At 35.4% G+C, this 17,947-nt stretch overlaps 2 protein-coding genes across 4 annotated transcripts; both read right to left on the bottom strand.

Moving 5' to 3' along the window:
* Window positions 1–6,702: 6,702 nt before the first annotated feature.
* LOC111398590 lies at window positions 6,703–13,337 on the bottom strand. Of its 3 annotated transcripts, none has more exons than XM_023025561.1 (5): window positions 12,981–13,337; window positions 10,551–10,681; window positions 8,909–9,034; window positions 8,319–8,446; window positions 6,703–7,155 (listed from the first exon to the last, which is right to left on the bottom strand). In XM_023025561.1, the coding sequence occupies exons 1-5, from the start codon at window positions 13,192–13,194 to the stop codon at window positions 6,858–6,860; spliced, it is 897 nt and encodes a 298-aa protein (XP_022881329.1). In that variant the 5' UTR covers window positions 13,195–13,337; the 3' UTR covers window positions 6,703–6,857. The 3 variants fall into 3 exon arrangements, with proteins under 3 accessions (XP_022881329.1, XP_022881331.1, XP_022881332.1); XM_023025563.1 differs by having other exon boundaries at window positions 8,909–9,031; window positions 12,981–13,336; XM_023025564.1 differs by lacking the exon at window positions 8,909–9,034.
* Window positions 13,338–14,615: 1,278 nt separating this feature from the next.
* Window positions 14,616–16,620, bottom strand: LOC111398589. The gene is made up of 2 exons (XM_023025560.1): window positions 16,306–16,620; window positions 14,616–16,234 (listed from the first exon to the last, which is right to left on the bottom strand). Exons 1-2 carry the CDS (start codon window positions 16,415–16,417, stop codon window positions 14,688–14,690), a joined length of 1,659 nt encoding a protein of 552 aa, XP_022881328.1. The 5' UTR covers window positions 16,418–16,620; the 3' UTR covers window positions 14,616–14,687.
* Between the last annotated feature and the right edge of the window lie 1,327 nt (window positions 16,621–17,947).

The raw sequence follows: 17,947 nt of genomic DNA, 5'->3' as shown, positions 1-17,947 counted from the left end.
GGTCTTCCACGTTTTGGCAGAGGCATGGTCTTCCTACCTTCCCCTTCAGATGTACTCTCTACCATTTAAAAGGATGGGCAGCTTTCGTTTTTTGATGATTCCGAGCAGAAGGTGGAGCTCTCGGTTTTAGCTTAAGGTGGTGGTTCTTTGCCGGATTTTCCCCCTCTCTCTTGAAATGTGATTTGCAAGTCATGGAGGCTGTTCCTGAGCCTAAAAACACCCATAAATCGAAGAAGAAGCTGGACAGATTTCGGCCAAAGAAGGGGTTGTATTCTTCCGGTTTTATTTTCTTGTTTTTGCCTTGAATCTTGTTTGTTGATTGTTGTTTTGGTTGATTGAACTCCTAGGATCCCCAACATAAATCATGGTTAATATATATTTAATAAGTAATCCCAAATTTGAACATTAATTGCGATCTTAGCTGGATTTCAATATCACAAAATCTGGAGAGAGGAAATCAAACCAGTAACAATTTGATTCAATGTTTTCATTCTCATGTTCTAAATGAAGCCTTCGAACTTAAAATTGGGTCACAGTTCTTGCATGGAGTCACAATTTTCAAAGAGGCATGTCTTAGGTTGCATTCAAAGAGATATAAAGCTACAAAATAATGTCACATATACAATCTCATAAATCACAATCACACAAGTCAGTCACACAACGAAAGCAATTTTTTCAAAGATGTGTTTTAGGTCATATTTTTAAATTGAATATGCATTCTTGAAACTGTAGATTGTCATGATTATGTGATTGAAAGTCACAGTCACATAATTTATAGGTTACAATCACATAATGTATTAAGTCACCAACACAATTTTCGAACAAAATGATCGAAAAATATTGTGGTTGATACCTATGATTGAAACAATTGTTTACAAAGATTGTTTAGATATGTATTTCACCCATAGACGTAAAAATGACGTAGGGCCAACCATTCTGGAAAAATAGTGGACAAGAAGGAAATTTGCGCCCAATCTCTTCATCGATTTTGGATAATCACTCCATAGAGGTCCGAGATAAGATGAGATACAATAATTTTTGTTTTTGTCTAAAATTTTAGATACAATAATCCTCAAACTTTTAGTTTGGTATTTTTGTTTTTGTTTTTGTTTTTGTCTTTATCATTATTTTTTAGCTTTTCTTACGAAAACTTCGTGTGCTGGGACACTTTAACTTGACAATTACCGACAAGACGTGCTCGGGGACAATGAATTTTAAAATAGTGATTTTTTGAAAAATATTCGATTAAAAATTAAGAAATTTTTTGAATTTACATAAAAAATATTTTATTGTATGAATTTATCGATAAAAATAAGTTTGAGAAAAAAAAATTTTGATTTAAAGAAGTACAAGTTGTTTTTACCACTTTACAGAATGCCACATGTCGAGTTGATTGGATTTTGGGCCAAAAAATTGAAAAAGTTAAACCAGAAAATGGCATGCTGCCATCTCAGCACTTGTAAACCCATTTATACAAAAAATATGTACAAGTTTGATTTAGGCCCTGTCTGGCTGTGATTTTAAGCTGAATTTGGACCGTTGCTGACCAAAAATTGCACCGTTGGACAATTTTTTAATGGAAATATTCTGACATCTTTGCAGTACAACAACAGGCCATTTACTCTCATTTTTCAAATATTAGCCCCGTCATTACACACTCTCAACTGCCAAGATTCTCTCCCCCTTTTCCTTGCACCGGCACCTCACATTTCGGATATTTCTCTCCCTACAAACACCCGACGATGAACTTCCAGATCTACTCGTAAATATTTTTTTCCTTCAATTAGCGCTTTGGCAGCACAAAGAAGGAATTTTTTTCCCGTCAAATCCTATTGTCTGAGAGTTTTTTTCCCCGTCAAATACGGACTCGTGTTAGGCAGTAGATGACGACGAACCTGCTTGCCGGAATACAGCTTGTGAGCTCACAACATGGACCCATATGTCCCCTCAGTAAGTGTTTTCAGTTCCAAATTTTTTGTTGCACCTACAGAACACACAATTTTGAACTGAACCCAACTTATTTAACGAACTCGTCTTCGCCGTTTCTTGTCGTAGACGGGTGGAAACGTAAATTCGTCCACCTCCAACCCTTTTCCCAGCATGACCCAACCAGTACCACCAACACGCAAGCACGCCCAATGGAATCCACGTGAGAACCGGATTTTCATTGCCGCGTGCGAGACGGTGATAGCCGACGGTCACCGTAACGGAAAGTGCTTCACGAAACACGGATGGGACCAACTCATCCGTTTGTTCAATTCGAACTCCGGTCACTGTTGGACGAAGCAGTAGCTGAAGAATAATTGGGATGGTCTTCGAACGAAACACAAACGTCTGATGGAGCTTATTTACAGTACTGGAGTGGAGTACATCTCCAAAACGGGATATATTGCTGCTTTCGACGACTGGTGGGAGAGAAAGATGAAGGTACACTGCTTAATATGGTCATTTTTTGCATTTTACAAATTGAATTGCTTTCAAACTGGGAAACTCGTGCAATGTCCTACTATTGATTTTCTATTCACTATGGACCCTCCCCAGCCAGCATCTTCATAGTTCTCAGGATCCTGATATTCATTCTTTTTGCATAGACTTGCCAAGGGATTTTCTTAAATTTTTACGTTCAATGATTGGAATTTAATCATGAAAATAGTGCGAAAAAAGTAAAACTGTTAGATTTTGAAGAAGGAGACATGCTATGCTGTCCTTATGCGTGTTTGGCCCTCGTAAATATTGTCGTCTGTGTTCAATATATATCAGTAGCCCAGATCCAAGACTTTGGAGTAATTAGGTGAGTTTCACTAGAAATGTTGTGTAATTAGGCTGTGTTTACAGTCAGAAATCCTAAATATATTGGCCCCATATGGGATAAATAGCATATTCAAGAGGGAAAAAAAGAGAATCGATCGCCTCATAAGGTCAGGAAAATAGCCAGTTTTATTCTTAAGATTCCGACCGTATACACATGGGATGACGTTTCTTTATTATAAATCACCAACTTCTTGGAAAATCTGTCTAGAAGCTTAAATGACCATCTCATCTAAAAACATGAAAAACTATTGATTTGTCTCCTCAGACTTGTAATTTCAATTTCAAGTGACTATTGAATGGCTTTGAGGCATGGGGCTCTGTTTCTTCCAACACTCAAGGTGACTTACTGACTATTACTTTCGATATACACAACACAGTTTATTTTTCAAATTTTGACTACACAAGTTTCTATGCTATGTTGAAACCATTGCTGTTTTGAAGCATTCTGATGTTCAACTTCTTCTGCATGTGTAACAGGAAAATAAGGACTACAAAGAATTCAAAGGCAAAGACTGTAGGGAGGTGTACAGCCTCAAGGTGCTATTCGGGGATGCATATGACAACGATAAGTATGCAGTCACACCCTCAACAATGTGCAGGACAGGCTTCTCCATGTTCGAAGATAGTGGACTCGAGGACCTACGCGACAGTCAATCGCTTGACGAGGAAGGCACCGGGTCAAGTGATGAGAGTGAGAAAACAGAATTGGCTGAATCCAGTGCGGACATGTCGAGGCCACAAAGTGGGGATAAACGTAGGTCTTGCGGCAATAGCAAAAAAGGTAAGAGAGCAAAAATGTCCGGCTCGGATGTATCGGACTCTGTTAACCGTGCTTCCACTGCCAATGAAAAGGTAGCAGCTACAATCAACGATTTGCTGGGTCCTAATGTTCCTGACGTGCAGACGCTCATGAACGAGATGTTGTCGACTGGCTGACTGCACAAGAAAACTGATATGTACTTCTGGACGTTGAGCTTCCTGTCACTGAGGCGTAATAGGGAGATACTTGCAATGCAGGAAGACGCGAACGACAAACTGGACTGGGTCGAGTGGAGCTGGCTGGAGCACAGAAAGGCTCATCCGAAGTGAAATCTGCGGCACGGAAAATTTTCCCCTTACAGCAGTTTTATGTGGACATTTTTAAATGTGTTGTTTTTTCATTTTCATTTCGGCATGTCTATGTGAACAAAAATGGGACTTTACTACTAAGTGATCTCACGAATCCAAAACTGCAATGAAATATTTCATGTCACTTTCAAAAGATTATGTACCTGTTGCCATTGCATGCCAATTACTATACGTGCTTGAACATTAACTCATTCCAAGGGTCCTATTCAAACAATGACCCACTGTTAGTACATTGACCATCAATTGAGTCAAGAATCTTTTTTTTTTCATGAGCTTTTCTTCCTGCCAATGTCCATTTTAATTTGTACTAATGACAGTAATCTGTGGAGCAACGTCTATTAAAGAGAAAGTGCAACCAATCCCTTCCATTCTCACAAAAACTCGAACTTCCAAGGAACGTAGCTTGGGTTTTTTTTTTCAGTGCTTCTTTTGCAATTACTAAGTGAAAATGGCGAATTTCAATTTCAACTGTGTGCTTCTGCCGTCCTCTGAATGTGAAGATGAGATCGGGGAGGAGGAACTTCTGCAAGAGCTCGAAGAGGACATCATCGAGTGGTTTCGCTACTGCAGAATGTCCTCTATAGATGTGGCAACTTACTATCGCGAACAGAGACGTCGAATTAGAAGATTTTCCTTCGCGAGGAACGGACACATGTTTATGCTAGACGCCATGGAATGTAATCCCGAACAGTGTTATGCAGAATTCTGGATGTATCCTGCCATGCTGCGTACGTTCACTCATATACTCCGTGACGAATATGGACTGCGTAGTGGCAAGCAAGTTGATATGTATGAACAAGTTGGAATGTTTTTATGCATATTAGCCCATGGAAAGGGCTACAGATAGGTTCGAACTTTGTTCAATCATTCTTTGCAAACTATTGGGCACTATTTCAAAATTGTGCTTGATGCCGCATGTGAATTTGCTATATGCCTCATCAGACCTGATCCAAACTATAATCACGGTGCGGAGCATCACGTACCAAATTTGAACCAGCATCCGCTATTCAAGAATTGCATAGGTGCAATTGACAGAATGCACGTGCAAGCTATCTTGCCGCGGGACGAACAAGTAAATTTCATCGGACGCAAGGGCATTCCAACACAAAATGTTCTGGCAGCATGTGATTTTAATTTATGTTTCACATTTGTGCATGCAGGGTGGATGGGAACAACGCATGATTCACGCATGTTAGCTCGGTCTATACATAGTCCTGAAATTGATTTTCCCCATCCTGCCCCGGGAAAATTTTATCTTGTCGACGCAGGATTCGCCCGTAGACCTGGGTACATGGCTCCATACAAGGGTTCTGATATACTATATCATTTTCAGCAGTTCTACGACGGTGAGACGGGTCGTAGACCAAACTTTCGCAACGCACGTGAGAGATTTAATTTCAGGCATTCGTCTTGCAGAAACGTTATCGAGCGTGCCTTTGGTGTGTGGAAAGTTCGGTGGAAAATACTCGATTGTATGCCCAGTTATAATTTCAAAATGCAAACTGCTGTTGTCCTAGCCACGATGGGTATACACAACTTCCTTCGACGGGCAGGAGTTGTCGACGAAGCGTTCACAAGGATGGAGACAGATCCGGACGCGGCAGAGGTGGAACTTCCAGATGAGCAGGAGCAAGCCGCTGCTGAATTGAATGCTCCAGAAACGCAACGAAATGAATGGGATCGTTTCCGCAACTTTTTGGCTCAAAGTCAGTGAACGTGTATTCATATGTGGTTGAAAAGTAGTTTTGAAAAATAAAATGGTTAAAAAAATGGTTTGGAAAAATGTGAAAAATAAATTTATGGTGAAATTTGCTCAAATTATGGTGAATTTTGGTATTTAACTTGCTCGAAATATGGTGAATTTTGCATCCACTGTTTGAATTGGCAAACTACAAAATTATTTATTAGACAATGCATTTTGGAACCACGTTCAAGCATGGCAAGTTACGATAATACAAGGACATTAAAGTTAAACAAATTGATAAACAAACATGTTAAATCGTACACAAATTTTGGCAAATTTTGGTGCAATATCTTAAGGATACGATTTAAATCGTGTAAAAAAAATTTGTGCAATACCCTTAAGAAAAAAGGAAAAAATTGATCTCATACTTAAAAATAATAATAATAATAATAAATAAATAAAAACGAAAAAAAAATAAAATAAAGACAACTTGTGTCTCCGTGACAAATATTGTCACGGAGACGTGTTTAACCCCTTAAGGAATTTTTTTTTTCACGTTTTTTTTTAAAGTATCATATTTTCTTTATTTTTTTTCTTCTTGGTCATCTGAATTCATGCCTCCCTTTCTTACTGTTACTTTTTCCTCTCGATCAATTAATTTTTTAAATAATCTAATAAAAATTTTGACGTCATTTAGAAAATTTCCTAATAAATTTAAATAATGAACTCCAGGACAAAATGGTCACTTTGGCAAATTTTTACAAGGCCATGCACGTTGTTGCCTGACAGTGGACCATTGTGATGTGACTGAAAAATCAATTCTTGTGGAGTAATAATCTCTACCAAACAGGCCCTTAATGGAAGTCAAACCAGGGGCTAAATAAGAAAGACACTACATGTACAAGCTAGAAAATTACAGGCCTTTACAGAGACACACAAGTAGGGGTGGGGTGGGTGTTTTTGGGATAATTTTTTAAAAAGATGGATCCGCCCACATGCGAGTAATCTGTATGTTTTCTGTGAAATATGCTCTGTATATATAACTTTAATCGCTAAATAAAAAGTGAGTGCAAAAAGGGGATAAAAAGAGATCCACTTCTAGTACATGCAATTGTACCAAAATTTATACAATTTCAGTAAATATATCATCACTTAATAGTTATACAAGTTGCCTACTCATATTGGTACAACACAGAGCACGGTTAGAAAAACGTGTGCTGCCTAACATGGTGAACTATATCATCAAGGGAAGGCCAAGTCGTTTCAAGTATTGTATGGTGACCCAACTCATAAACGAGATGTATACTACTAACAAAAAAGCTCGCTTTAATAGGACAGTATTAGAACGGAGAGGAAGCGTTCTTACAGTGTGGATTCGACTTATAAAAGATTTCAACGGCCGTATAAGCCCAACTAAGGTGATGGATATCAAGGAAGTCGAAAAACCAGTAAGAAGTCCGGCTATTATGTCCCATCTCCATATCCTGATGGATCCCTCACCAGCAAGCCATGTCTTCAATATCCTTGTGAATCTGTCATGATAAAAGCATCTTATGTTTAAAAAAAAAAATAAAAAAAAAAAAAAAAAAAAAAAAATATATATATATATATATATATATATATATAATAATAATAATAATAATAAAGAACAACACAGAAAACACTAAAAATACACAATGAGAATATAACATAACAGAATTTCAAGAGATGATCGTTTCTTAACGATTTACGTATGCTTGGGAAGATAATAAACGAAATTTATTTATCAATCATATCAGTTCCAGCGATCACTCACTGCATACTGGCTTGCTGCATACAAGAATTAAAAGCTTCAAAAGAATTATCTGATATGATGGCTAAGTACAACACCACACTACAAGTCTGAGCTTAAAAGTTCTCTCTCTAGAACTATTCTAGAAAGTCAAGTTTTGTTAGCATAAAAATAACTTTATAAATCATGTTTGCTAAAATAAGTAACTAAAAAGTAAATTTGACTTACTTTTAAGCTTAGCCAAACATGCTCTAGACCTCATTCCCAATAAATTTAAAAAATCATATTTCAGAGTTCCATTGAATACAAAACCACCTCTTCTGGGAAAAATTCAACTACTGAACCAGTGGCTAATAAAATAATAAGAGAGAATAAACTCAAATTTAAGAGCAACTCGGAGCTCCCAGCAGAAGTAGAAAAAAATAATAATGATGATGATGTGTTGTATAAGTGCATCTCCAAGATATTTGATATTTTTAAAAAGTATATTTTATCAGCATCTACAAATTTAGAGAGTTTAAAATTTGAAATACTCCAACAAACTCTTTATATTTAACACTTAATTTTACTACTCTAAAAAAATATTTATTATTTTTCTCTATCTTTTATTTTAACTAGTTTTTCTCCAAATTATTTTATTATTTTCTTACATTGAAAATTGAAACACTTTGAATGCATTTAATTATAGAGAATAAATTTGGCTCTAACACACTCTAAATTAAAACGTTAATTTAATTTAAAGAGCCACTTCTAGCATAATTGTAAGTGTTGACTCTTTAAAACAAAGAGCATTTCATGTTTAAAGAGTCTTTTGAAGATATTCTAACACCGAAATGCAGAAGAAGACCAGCATGCAAATTTCCAAATGTACTTGTGGCCATGAAGAGACCATAAAAAGAAGAAAACTGATGGCTTTATACTCACAGAATAGAATATCTTCTAAGCATTTCAACAGTTGATGGATCTTTTGCATGACAGTTAAATAAACCATCCTGGTCTATGTGCACCTTAGGAATGCCCAACGTATACCAGCATCCATAGGTTTCATTCACCTGAATAAGCCAAAAAATATAGATATGTGCTGCTTATAAAAGAGAATACAGTGTAATTTAGACTAGTGTACCATAGGCATCCTCTGGATCAAAACCAGTTAAAAAAGGATTTCGAAGATAAAATATTAATTCATACTGTTGGAAGTTTTACTTGTTTACTAGCTTCTTTTTACAGTAAAACCAGTACAGAATATTTTCAGATTCTAGACAAATTCATGTTTTCTCATTTCCTTTTCTTTGTATAGGACTGATTGTGCTAGGTATGTGGAGAATTTTCCTATTTTGGTTATTTGTAACCTAAATATGGTCTTTCACTTGGTAATGCAGAAGACACTAACAGTTGCACAAATTCTATATTCGTCACTGCATTTCTATCTCAATTATTTTTACTCTATAATTTTCATCACATATAGTTGGTGTTTGACCATCATTAAATCTAAGGCTTTATGCATCACTACCTACCTTGAATTTATTTTTGGTTAACCAAGCATCACTGAAATTGGGTCTACAGTAAGAGGGGAGTGCTTCCTTTGGAGCTTCAGCCAATGCAAGTCTTGCCTGACCTAAATGATCACTATATTCAACCTGCTATATTGAAAAAACAGAAGTGACACGACAATGAAATCCATATAGCACAAAGGAGACTTATTTCCATATACCAAACATAAAGAATGAAGTATCCTATCGAAGAATTTTGATCTTGTTTTTACTATTTGCCACCATAATAAAATATTTAAATATTAGCACTAGCATAATTTGGCATTTTATACTTGGAAGCTCCATCAAATTGATGCAGCATATCATGGAGAATGACCTTATTTCATCAACGGAATGTCCACAAATAATAAAATCTTTCTAACATAGTTATCTTCTTAACCAAAATGCCTTACTAAGCACATTGATTTTATTTGCAAGGACTTTGGATCTTTAGTCTTCAGAATGAAGAAGAAAAGCTACATCAAAAATCGACATTTTCAACTCTCAGAAAAAATGTCCTGGTAAATCAAAGTTCAAACCAAGGCGTTTAATAGTGGACAGGGAGAGTAATTAAGCCCAATAATCAAAGAACAGGCCTAAAGGAAACAAAAACATGAACAAAATAGAATTAAAAAAATAGTTCTCCCTAAAGTGCAATGCTAAATAAGATGATTCCATTAGCTTTTACCAAAGAACCATCCACTTCCCTTAAAAGAAAATTTTCAGAAGTTACTGAAATGAGAGGCAAACAAGAATTTTTGGTTCTTCTCAAATAATAGAAATTGAGAACAAAAATGGCACCATGAATCGTAATTTGACTTAGAAAAGGTTATGTGACTAATTCGACATAAATCTCACCATGGATATTTTAAGTTTTCAATTGCAAATCTGAAGTAGATTTTGAAAGGTTATAGTAGCAATGTAGATGTCCAGCAAGTAGTAGAGCAGTTACATTTTGTAAAACTATTAGCCATCGATATCCTTCTAAAAACAACAAAGAAAATGCTAAAAACTTATTTGAACAGGGAACAAGTCCAGTTAAAAAAAATTAGATATAATTTATATTGCAAGCATATTCAGTTACAGATAAGAGCGACAGCGTAGCTTGCTACACATAACTTCAAGGAGAGGCCGAACAGGAAGATAGATAGACACGTAAATTTGGCAGCTCAAACCTAGACAAGGAGACTCAATGTAGAATAAAAGGTCCACCAATTTTCTAGACTACCAAGCTGTCATATCAAACGCGTTTTTCGAATTCTTGGTAGCATGATATCTTAGTAAGAAGGAAAAATAACAACCAATCTTTAGTTCCTAGCACTGTTAAATCCTAATAAGCTGAACCACCAAGTCCCCAAAACTTCAAAGGTGTGCAGCAGTAAGCAGAACCCAAACTTGCTGACCTCTTTCAGTAACATAAACATTATGAAATTACCTCATAACATTACGTCTTACACAAGTACTTGGTTTTAGCAAAAAATTAGTTTCCACTAAATTACCTAGTAATTATGAACCAAACAGATGATTTCAATGAATGAGAATCAAAGTTGCTGAATTCAGCCAACAGTACAAGAAACTTGTCTGAGGAATACAGTTCGTAACTTGAGGAAGAAGTAGCAATGATCACCTCAAATATAGAAGCCCAGTAGTAATCATAATGACATCGATATTTCTTTCTCTCACGTGGATGGAACACATGCTTTGCTTTATAATTTAACAATCCCAATTCACAGACCTTAGTTGACCTAAGATCGACACCTGAGAAGATGTATACATCAGTGTCCCTGTGCTGACATTAATAATAAAGCCTCCAATGGGCAGTTAAATGATATAGCAGAAAATAATGACACGAATATTTTACCTGCTCTTGCTTTATTGACTCTCAGTTTTATTAAAGAAAACATTAATAACTTGATAAAAGAAGATACAAAAAAGGCAAGTTCACCGAAGTAAAGTCCTAAGCGGGGGGAAATTATGTATCGCTAGTCATAAGGGCAAGAAATTGAGATTGAAATAAATATCCAGGCTCTACGGAAACTAGCCAAGTTAATTAATTATTCATTAGAGAAAAGGATGCGTCAAACTATTCAAGTTACTGATGAAGAATAAATGAGCAGCTGATTTTTCAAATCACAATACATTAGACATCTGCGGCACTGAAATAGAAGGCAAGGTGACCTAAATTGTTTATTCCCAAAAATAATGAATTAGCTTATGTTTGGCTGATGTTTACAAACTGCTTATAAACAGTCAAATCACTTTTATATCCATACATTTCATGGGACCCACTATTCCACAACTCACTTCTATCAATTTATAAATTTAAACTGCTTATGAACACTTCTCATACATACTTTTAAAATAAAAGGCAACAATCTCAAATGGTAATATTCTCCGCTGAGATAATCCGTTACACCTTTAACAGACAACCCACTCAAATCCAGTTTCTTACAACGAGTTGCAGTGCCAAAATCTACCAACATGGTGCAACAATTAATGATCAACACATTCTGATTTCCTCTTACACATTACACATGAAAGAGAAACAGATAATGAAGACATTTCTTTTTCATTAAATCATATATATTAATCCTCCTTTAAGAAAATAGCCAAGCAAGATACGGTTAAGATTTCCAAATAAATGTGGACAATTCAGATAACTGAAAGCTTAAAAATTTAATAGGAGCTTAGATACAGGCTTCGCAAAAGAAGGCCAACATACCCAACTCCCATGACCTTCTATTCGAGAATGAAGCTTCACAAAAACACTCTCAATGATGAATAACAAGGAAGATAAATCAGATATACTTCCTTAAAATATTGAAAATGCTTTTAAGATTCCAAGCAACAGAATTACTTTTAGAAGTCGAACAAATAGAATTAATGGGAACACTTTTCAACATTGAGAGGTGATATTATCCTTTGGCAACTGTCATGCCCAAGCGCGTTTACCTCTACCTCTACCTCTAACTCTACCTCTTGACATGAAACTTTATTGCTTCCTAAAGTTACATTCTAGATAGCGTTAAAAAAGCACCATGTTTGCATATTCGGGAAGACAACCATCACAAAAGATAAATCAGGAAGATTAAAATCCTCTTTGATTACCTCATTTTATTATCTTATGACGACCTCTTCCATTTTGATTTAATGTGAACACTAACTAAACCCACCCAATTTCCCATAAAAGCATTATGTATAATTTTTCCTTGTAAATATTATTTTATAGTTTACACACCAAATATAAGAAGCATAAACACGGAATAAGGTCATGGACACAACAAAATACAAACATGTGAACACGGTATTTTCCCAGAAAAAAGGATACAAGATGATATGGACACGTAGAATAAAACATTTCGATATAGTCAAATCTTTAAAACATAGCTCATTACGTTAATAACATTGTCTAAAGCTCGAGTTGTTATAGAGAAACCACCTATATTCATTCAAATTCTATCTCCAACACTGCCTTGTAAATGGACGTTTCTTGTACCTATGTTCTAACATCTAAGTTGTGTGTTCCAAATTAGGGGGAAAAAATTATATTGCATAGAAATCCTAGATCTAGCCTAATAGACCAACTAATATTTGACTCATGGTAAGACAAAATGGTAATTATATTATTTCGGCAATATACAGAGCAGGAACACTCTCAGAAGTTCATAAAAATTAGGTTCAAACTCAAGTTTCTCACATGCAAAGAACTTATCCTAAAAGGTTTGTATACAGTACAATGGCAGCAAAAGTCTTCTGCAAAGCACAATCATGCATGCAAGAAATTTTTAGTTCTTTTAAAGGACTAACTGAAAATCAAAATGGTGTACAAATGAATTCTATAATAACGCTTGGTAAAATTATACCAAAATTCAAAAGCACTTTTATTTGGACAATTCACTGCGCAAATATTAGCAATATCCAAAGCTCAAATTCTTTCCGTTTCTCTACAAATTAACAACTAATAAGCAGGTCCCATAATCAATTTCAGAAAAATTAAACTACTATAGTGAATAAATGCGTAAAGAAAAGAAGAATCGAGTAAACAACAATCACTTACTGCTGGATACAATTTTGCACCGGGAAGCCACAGAAACGGGATTCCAAATAGACAAATTCCCGATCAATACAGCCAAATAAAGCAAGCAAAAGAACAACAAAAATAAGGTTAAAAGAGAAAAGGCAAGGGCAAAACAGGAACGGAAAACTCTGTAACCGAGACTATTTTTATTCATTTTCTCCAGCTCTTCCTCACGAATCTCTGGGGAATCCATGGGTTACTATAATTTCACCGGGTAAATCTCCGGCACCGGAATTTTACCCGGTGATCGGAGTTTTCGCTAAACAAACCAATCGGATCAGATTGTTTAGGTATTTATGTTGTGCGTTTTGTCCATAATTTTGGGCTGTCGTTTGGGAAGATATTTTTGCATTGAATTAAAAGTCAACAGTCCACAAAAGGCAAGGGCAAAACAGGAACGGAAAACTCTGTAACCGAGACTATTTTTATTCATTTTCTCCAGCTCTTCCTCACGAATCTCTGGGGAATCCATGGGTTACTATAATTTCACCGGGTAAATCTCCGGCACCGGAATTTTACCCGGTGATCGGAGTTTTCGCTAAACAAACCAATCGGATCAGATTGTTTAGGTATTTATGTTGTGCGTTTTGTCCATAATTTTGGGCTGTCGTTTGGGAAGATATTTTTGCATTGAATTAAAAGTCAACAGTCCAGGTGTTTGGTAGCTTCATCAAATACAAAGAAAGTATCAATCGAAGTGAGTGTACAAAGTATAAAAATGTGATAATTGTTAAAAAAAATTCAAAATTGTATAGATATTATCCAAATTTTGATTTGTAGCATGATTGATTCAAACCTTTCAAATTGGTACGATGAAAAGATCTCGAGATGATTTTCATCTAAAAATTCGTAAAAATCATCTTTCGACCATAATTTGACCAACTTTAAAAAGCGTAAAACGATTTTTTTAATCTTTTTATTAACTGAAAAGATTAATTTGGTTCGAAATTTCGAACTTTTAAGAGAAAGTAAAAAATGTCAAATGGAACAAAAGTAGGTCGAAGAATTTTTTTTTGAATTAGCTAATTTTGAAGTGAACACGATTTTGAATAACTTCTTAAATTACTTTTAATATTTTCTAATTATTCAGTTTTTAACTAGTGGCCATTATTTTGATTGAATTGACGAGTCTAAGTTTTTATAATATTGATTCTTTGTATATGTTTATTTTATATTAAATTAGGTAATTGGATGCTTGATTATTTAAATTTGGAAGAAAATCAACTTGTACAAGAACAATGTGAGATGTCATGAGAATATATATTCGATAAGTAACATGCGTATGAATTTAAAAGAGAATAAATAAATGCATCATGCATGATGTAATTACGAATTATCAAAGTGGAATAAGATTTTTTGTTAATAAAATATACGAAATGAGAATTTTAAAATTTGAGCGTCTTAAAAATATGGCCCTAGACAACCTCAAGAGTTATAATTTTTTTTTTTTTTGACAAGGGAACCCACAGCCGCTACCCAAAAATGCGCACTAGATAAACCCCGCCTTGTGATCCTAGTCGACAAAGGACCACAAGAGTTATAATTTGATTAGAGGTTGAGTCGACTATGTTACTAGATTAATAATATCACATAAAGAAAAGAACATTAAAATCGTCGAAAAAACTAAATATAAATCAAATCAAATTGAACATTATATAAAATAAAATAAAAAATCTAAATTTACATTTATCTTTCATCGCCATTCCAACTACTCTTCATCTTGGGACCCAATGGACCTTTTTCTTCATAAACTTCATCAGGCAGTAAATTCACCACCCTCTCAAATGAAGGTTTCAGGTCCCCACTCAGCAAATTTTCCAACCTATTCACTTCATCCCCAACTTTAGTCGCAGTTATCGGACCCCATTCTCGATCATAATTCAACCACGGCTGCTCCACCACTGCCGGAACAAGATTCTCCGCCGCCACTATTGAAAACCCACCTCCAGTATCCATAAAAATATCACTTTTTGCAGTGTCATTTCTTAATCCAATATCACCAACTCCCTGTAATACAAGCCCTGGTACAGGATAAAATGGATGGCCGTTTAATGCTGAATATGCGACGATTTTGTTGCCGGTGTGAAATTCAACCATTGATGTATCGATCCATGTGCCTGCACTATGTTGTCCGAAGTAAACTTTGTATAAAACCCCATCAAAATTGCTGATTCGGAGAGTTAAATGCTCCCAGTCCCCCACATGTTCGCCGATATGCCCCAATGAAATGTCGAACAGTCCAAGTTTAGCTGTTGTATGCCCATTAAACGGATAGAATATCCACATTGCTATGTCAGTAAAAGTTGAACCGAACATGGGTTTGACATGGAGATAAACCTCGGAGCTGGCTAAATCTCCTTTCCTTACTCTTTCCTTAGAATCTTCATCAACAGGAAGGTCCAGCCAGTACGAGCCTTCACTTGAGCCACCTTGAGGGAGGTTGGAACCATTGGGTTCAATTGGAACAGGGTTTGACTCTTCTCCTTTTGTATACAGTAAAGCTCCATTGTTGAAGTACCAGTTAACTGAAGAGGGAAGGTAAATTTCTTGGGGGTGAAAGTAAACAAATGGAGAATATGTTTCAAATAATGCTTCGATTTGTTTAAGATTTGGCATAGAAGACGAGGGGAAATTGTTGTTCTTTAAACACGATAAAGATAAAGAAGAGTCATCGTCTTGGATGATGAATGTCCCTACACTTAAAGCTTGAGCTTGGGTTCCTCTGTTCTGTGGTCTTAAACCATAGAAATTGACTTCATTATCACTTCTTTCTGTTCCTTGTGCCCAAATCCAGTTATCAGTCTCACAGTCGTCGGAGAAGTCGGTCCTAACACATCGGATTTTTTCGATGGATGGCTTATCCGAGGAGGTGGTGATGACAAGACCGACGGCTACATAACCATCTGGTGGCGTTGGGAGCCAAAAATAGGCTTGGTCTGTCTGGCTGATTTTCAAGGACTCACTAGTCCAAACTAGAGTATAATCAGTTGGTTTCTTCAAAATGTCACCTGAATCATCTTTTCCCACCAAAACCCAACCAAAAAGTGGTTGGTTATTCGGTTGTGCATAGCAACCAAACATCGAAAATCCATCTGGTACGTCGGACGGCTCGAAAACCGTTGCACCAAGGTTGTCTGGTCCACCTTCAAACGTCGACCAAACTTTGTTGAAAGACGATACTTGGCGCACTTGGAGTCCTCCAAGGTCGATCTCACCACTAGCAAAGTCACCACCTGCATAATGCGAGGATCACTATACAATGCTCATTGATATAAAAGAAGAAAAAGAGGTTCGATATAAGAACCTGATGGCCAAGAGGGCAATGGAGAAGGAAGCTTGAAAATGGCGTCAATGGGTAAAGATATTGCTTCCCTGTTTGAGGTAGAGACAGAGCTGCTTCTAAGACAATTTCCCATGACCAATAATCTTGTAAGAATAATCAAGAAAAATGTAATAAAATTCGTAGAACATATAATTATATGTGCTCATAATAGGATAAGAAGAGATGGCTAACAAAGCATATTCTAAGTATATAGGGATGAGAAGAAATTTAAAGACAATAAATATATGGGCCACCTTGAAGAATTAGATCCCTAATCAACTTGCCGTGTAAATAATAATCACCATAATTATATAGATTGTATCTATCTTGTTTCTTTTATGAATGATTTTTCCATAGAGTTCAAGGGAAAAAAATATATATAAGTCAAAATCGTTGAAAAAAGATCTTTAGTGACCTACTTTGAGCTCAATTTTAAGTGGATTCAAACTTTGAAATTAAAGGGAACGAGTATATTCATGTTATGCTCTGCAATATTATTAATATGATATATTTATTTGTTAAAAAGCATTAAGTTATGAATGAAATATTTTGATTCAAAGTCATCGCTTCAACTTTAAAGGGTAAGAGTTTGATTGAATTTGGTTAACATTTGTCCTACATTGGAAAACCAATGAAAAAATATTTGAATTATAAGACATTTTTTTAAGCTTAGAATTTAGGGATTGAAAAGGCACCCAATTTTATGGAAAGGGAGAGAACTTAAATATTATTGGGTTCGAATTACTTAGGTCGATTGTCGTTGTTGTTTGATCGATCGGACTAGGAGATTAATCAAATTCTATGGGTGGTATTAGATGAAATTATTTTTTACGATTTTAATAGCTAGAACCGTTGGCTTTAAAGATAGGTTCCGTAGCCTAAAAGAGAAACCTAATTGAATTTCGACGGAGAAAATAAGACAGGTTAAAAAAAAATGATTATTAGTTTTTTCAACTGGTAAAATGAATTGCTTTTGACATTTTTCGTAAGGCAAAATAATAAATTGCCATGAAAATGATAAGATGGCTTTCATCGATTAGTCATTATGAAAGAAAAACTACTACAGAAATTTTTTGATGAGTATGTTTTGAAAAGTCCAACAATTTAACGCTCTAATAAGTAATATTTGGAAAAAAAAAAAAAAATGTTCCGCAACAAGCCAAATTTGTCTTACAATTATAATCAACATCACATGTTCACATTTGCTTTGGATCCTCTTTGTGTTTCGTTAATTGTTTATAAATTAAGTGTTTATTTGGTAGGGATTTTGTTAATTGATTTTTTGACTATTAAAGATAAAGTGGGTCTTACTTATGAGAGAAGAATTAAAAAATAACGACTGAAATAGTGAAATAATGATCAAAAAATTGATTTTAATTGAATTTTAAACTGTACCAATCATGCTATAAGGAAGAAAGGAATTGTATAGTCGAATAGAGCATTGTGATGTAAAAGATTTCATTTATTGGCATTTAATCTTTAAGTCGTCACCTCGAACCAAGCGTGGACCCTCACCAAAGTTAAGTAAAAATGCTTAATTGTCAAAAAAGCAATGAATTTGAGGTTGGACTACAGGACATACCTCATCAGGATGTCCAAACTCGTCATCAATTAGAGATATCTT

The sequence above is a fragment of the Olea europaea genome, chromosome 8 (assembly GCF_002742605.1).
Source record: "Olea europaea var. sylvestris chromosome 8, O_europaea_v1, whole genome shotgun sequence".
Lineage (NCBI taxonomy): Eukaryota > Viridiplantae > Streptophyta > Magnoliopsida > Lamiales > Oleaceae > Olea > Olea europaea.
The sequence above is the reverse complement of the archived record's forward strand: the minus strand, read 5'-3'. Positions and strand labels throughout refer to the sequence as shown.